Source organism: Trichosurus vulpecula, chromosome 8 (genome assembly GCF_011100635.1).
Source record: "Trichosurus vulpecula isolate mTriVul1 chromosome 8, mTriVul1.pri, whole genome shotgun sequence".
Lineage (NCBI taxonomy): Eukaryota > Metazoa > Chordata > Mammalia > Diprotodontia > Phalangeridae > Trichosurus > Trichosurus vulpecula.
In genome coordinates this window covers 248,692,009-248,696,681 of record NC_050580.1, presented here as the reverse complement: position 1 = coordinate 248,696,681, position 4,673 = coordinate 248,692,009, and the positions used below count along the sequence as shown (strand labels likewise).

Below are 4,673 nucleotides of genomic sequence, written 5' to 3'. Positions count from 1 at the left end.
TGAAATATAGTTTTTTTTTAACTTTCTTTTTCTTGCTTTTTTGCAACATGGCTAAGATGGAAATATGTTTTGCATGACTTCACATCTCTAACTTAATAACAATGCTTGCCTTCTCAATGGGTGGGGGAGGGACTGGAGTGAGGGAGAAAATTCAGAACTCAACATTTAAAAAAAATGTTAAAAAAATATAAAATTCTCCATGGAAAGGGGTGGGAAAGGGAAAGAAAAACATTCTGCTTTATTCTGCTATGTCTAACTCCACACTGTATTTTGTAGACACAGAGACCGTCATTTTTCTTTGAGACTTACTTGTCAGATGACAGAATTTGAACATGTCCCATATATCTGATCTTCCTGTCTCACTTACAAAACAGTACAAAATTGGATCTGCCACACAATTTAAACTCGTGAGGGCAACAGTGATTCTATAAAGTTTAAATATCTGCTTGCCGATGTTTGTGCTGGGTGTTCCAATACTTAGAATCAGCAACATAGTATGGAAAGGGGTAAAGCACAAGAAAAACGTGAGCGTGATACTTAAAAGCAACTTGATGATCCTCTTCTTTTCACGGTTCTCTGTGGCTTGATTATGCTTTACTGCTTGATAGACTTTTTGGTTGCAAAATACAATTATAACCAAGGGGATCACATAACCGGTGCATGTCCGAAAGATATTGAAGTTAACTTGCCATTTTTCCAGGGGGTATTTGTCAAAACACAAATGATAAGACTTGTTGGTGCCACAGCGTTCAACAGATATTTCATCTTTCCAGATAATGATGGCATTGAACAATATTTCTATGATCCAGATGGATAGGCTGATGGAAAAGGCGATCCTTCTTGTTCTTAGATAGGGAAATTTCAAAGGATAGACCACCGCCAAGAATCTATCGAGAGAGATGCAAGAGAGGAAGGCAGTGCTACTGTAGAAATTCACATACATCAGGAAAGCACTCACTTTGCACAGGGTGGCAGAGAATTTCCAGTCGTCTTCATTCCAAGTGTAATGTATCCAAAGGGGTAATGTTGATGAGTAAAGGAGATCAGAGAGCGATAGACCAAAGAGGTAAACTCCTAATTCATTTTTCTTCTTCACTTGCACACATGAGACACACAGAGACCCCACATTGGCAGGAATGCTGACGACCATTACAAAGATATAAATGATGGGGAACAAATAGTGATCTACATGGTGCTGTTCTTCAATACACTCAGTTTTATTCATGATTCGTTCTTGTTGCAATAGCATTAGTTCTGCTGGGTGGTGCTCCTGACCTGGAGTCAGGAAGGCCTAAGGTCAAATCTAGCCTCAGATCCTTACTGGCTGTGTGATCCTAGGCAAGTCACTGAATCTCTGTCTGACTCAGTTTTCTCATCTGTAAAATGAGGGGTAAGACTATGATCCAACTTCCAGGGCTGTCGTAAAAATAAAACGAGATAGTATTTGTAAAGCACTTCACAAACCTTGAAGTGTTATGTGAATGCTAACTATTATTGGTGTTCTCTGAAAGCCTTTGAAAAAGTGGAACTGTATTCATTATTAGCTTTTTCTTAGCAGTTCACACACAAAGATCTCAACAGTTAGTCTTATTTTACAATGTCATTGAATACTTGGGGCCTGAGATTTTTCCAGAGACTTTTCCACAAATGCCTGTGGATTGGTGTCTGGCCATTAACTGAGACTGGCAGCTGGACTGAAGAAACTTGATATTATGTAATCATAGTTCCAGAAAAATGACAAAAGAGATCAACCAGTTCATTACATGGCCTTGAGGTAGGACCACACATTGTTTGTCATTTCCATAAAACTCCAGTTAGCTTGGTCCCAATAGGAATAACCAGTATTTTGCCTTAGAAAAGGTTGAAGTTTCTTCTTAAATGCCTTTGATTCTGTAAGGAAAGAGAAAACAGTTACGACTTATTTTATACTCAGGCTCTAGATTAAAAAATATTCCTTGATTGTTTTGTGGTTTTGGAAATACCTTTTTCACTAAATCTCCTGCAGATCTTAAAAATGCCTTGATATATAATTCTGAAGTTTTTAAAAAGCAAATACTAAATCACGGATTTTAGAAGGCAAAGAAAATAACTAGGCAGTTGTGTCTATCATAGAGGAATATATAGAAAAGAAGTTAGGTTTGTAATAATCATTTTCCACAAGCAGGATACATTGCAGGACTTCTCCCACCTGAAGGTTTATAAAATTATTAGAAAAGTGCTTCTCCTGCATGTGTACACACACATACATACACACATAAACGCACACAGAGAAGCAGTAATAAAATCATGTCCATTTATTGCACTTGACAGGACAGGAGAAACTCCTAGACCTGTGTTCTTTTCTGTTTGCTCTTATATTGCCAAATAGGAACCTCCTGCCTTTTCAATCTGACCTAGGCAAATGACTCTAACGACAGGAATTTCAGGAGGGAGAGGAAAGGAATCCATAGTCACAGGTCATCAGAGGCCAGTGGAAGAAAGAAGAGAGGATGTTTAGGGAAGAAAATGCTTCTTACATCACATTCTTTAAGAGGCTTCTTATGTTGCTTATGTAGCTTTCTGGGCTGGGGGGCATCTTCAATTGTCCTGATCTCTATCTTGCCACTGGACCCAGATGGCTCCGGAGGAGAGAGTGAGGCTGGTGACTTTGAACAGCCCTCCCTCACTTTCATGTCATGGCATCACCTCCCTGATGTCATGGTCTTCCTCGAGAACGAAGGACAAACAACAATCAGGACAGGAGAGAACGTGGGGTCATAAGATTTCAAATGTGTAGTTTGTACAATATCCTAATCTATATATTGTCCAAGTAAAAACTGTCATCAGCACTGCTGAAAGGTCTGTAATCCAAAAAGCAAACCGACCCCAGGTGCTGTGTGACCCCGAGTTGGCCAATACCTTCCGTAAGATGAGAAGGGGCCTGCCTCAATGACCCCCTGCGATGGAGCGAGCCAGGCCTGGGGTGGGTCTGGAGCTGGAGCTGCAGCTGGTGCAGAATCTGGCTGGTCGGGCCCAGGCCTCGCCCCAACAGAGAGAGCAGAGAGGCAGGAGGGTGTGAGCAGCTGTGACTGGACCCTGGACCCTCCCCACCAATCTTTCTGCTGAACACACACCAGTGGAGGTCAAAGACAGAAGAAAGGCTTCATATATACAAAAAAAAATGTTAATAAGAGCACTTTTAGTGATAGTAAAGAATGGTACCCATCCGTTGGGGACTGACTGAACAAACTCTGGTTTATTAACATAAAGAAATATTACTGTGCAATGTGAAATGACAAACATATTCAGGGCACCATAGAAAGATTTATATGAACTCCTGCAGAAGGAAAAGTAGCAAGAGAACATACAGATTGATCCAACAATAGTCCAAGAGAACAGATTGAACCCGACAACGTAAATAGAAAACTAAAACACAGCTGAATTCTAAGTAGTTGTTTAAACAAATCTTGGTCTCTGAAAAGATAATGAAGCAGCAGAGAGGGAGCTGACCATGGATTCAGAGATTTGCAGACATTGCTAGACACTGTAACTGTGTTGTCCTATGTTTCTTAACTTCCTATATTTGTTTCAAAAAGAAGGCTTAATTCTCAGGTTGAAGGAAGCAGAGCAGAGGAATATCCAGAAGTAGCAGTTATATAAAAACCAAAAGGATAAATAAAACTTATTTTTTAAAAAATTCTTAGATATTCTACTTTTACCTGTGTATTTGCCACATTTCTCCCAATTTATTTTTATTTCTATTTTATTGTTTTTCTGTGTAGAGGTTTTTCATCTTTTAAGCAAACTAATATACGTACCTATAATTACTTCTATTTGTTTAATAACTAAATTTGTATCTCCTCTGTACAGTTTAGAGAAAATCATTATTCTGTCATTCCCTATGTATTATAATATTTTTTTCTGCCTATACTTCATCCTGAATTTAATATGGTGTCTATTGTGAGGTTTGGATCTAAATTTTAAATAAAAAAATACTTTATCCCTTTTTCAATTTTCCATAGGTATTTTACCAACTCTTTTATATGTATTTAGTTTCATGTCATGTTTCTCTTTGTTTTTTGTTTTGACCAGTACCAATTACTTTTGATTAAAACTTCTTTGTAATAATTAAAAAAAACCACCCCAACCAAAAATCTTAACAGTGTACTGAATGATTTCAATTATGTGAATTAAACACGTGATATGTCAGTCTCTTCAGCATAACATCAGTCTTCTTGTTTTGCTAGTAAAATCACCTTTTCATATACACATCACACATCACACATCACACACACACACACACACACACACACGGAAATAGCATTGATCAGAATACCACCACAAAAGCTGGGTTTGTTGTTAGCAGATAAACATAGTAAAGGCAGGATTGTATACCAGAAGTTTTACTGATGAAAGTATTGCCCTTTTCACTTAGTTTTTTCCTTGCCTATCCTTTGCATATCAATCAGCTTCGTGGGGGTAGCCCTCTCCAAGAGCTTCTGAAATAGGTTTTGGAGACACAGAATCCCAATCACAGATGTAGCTGAATTTAAAACAAGTTTCTTAACCCTAAGTCAGATAGTTATCTGGATCACTGACTTCAAATTGGCCCAGATATTGAAGACAAAAAACAAACAAACTAGAATTAATCTCAACCTGGGGCTGTCCTTTGTCAGTTCTTCCTGTCTGGCCAC

General features: G+C 38.3%; 1 protein-coding gene across 1 annotated transcript; it reads right to left on the bottom strand.

Moving 5' to 3' along the window:
* Positions 1-226: 226 nt before the first annotated feature.
* On the bottom strand, positions 227-1,294 carry GPR65 (G protein-coupled receptor 65). Its single transcript, XM_036734283.1, has one exon. It carries the CDS (start codon positions 1,247-1,249, stop codon positions 239-241), a length of 1,011 nt encoding a protein of 336 aa, XP_036590178.1. The 5' UTR covers positions 1,250-1,294; the 3' UTR covers positions 227-238.
* Positions 1,295-4,673: the final 3,379 nt, after the last annotated feature.

Coding starts and splice junctions, on each gene's coding strand:
- GPR65 (XM_036734283.1), bottom strand. CDS start 1,249: ATGCTATTGCAACAAGAACGAATCATGAATAAAACTGAGTGTATTGAA.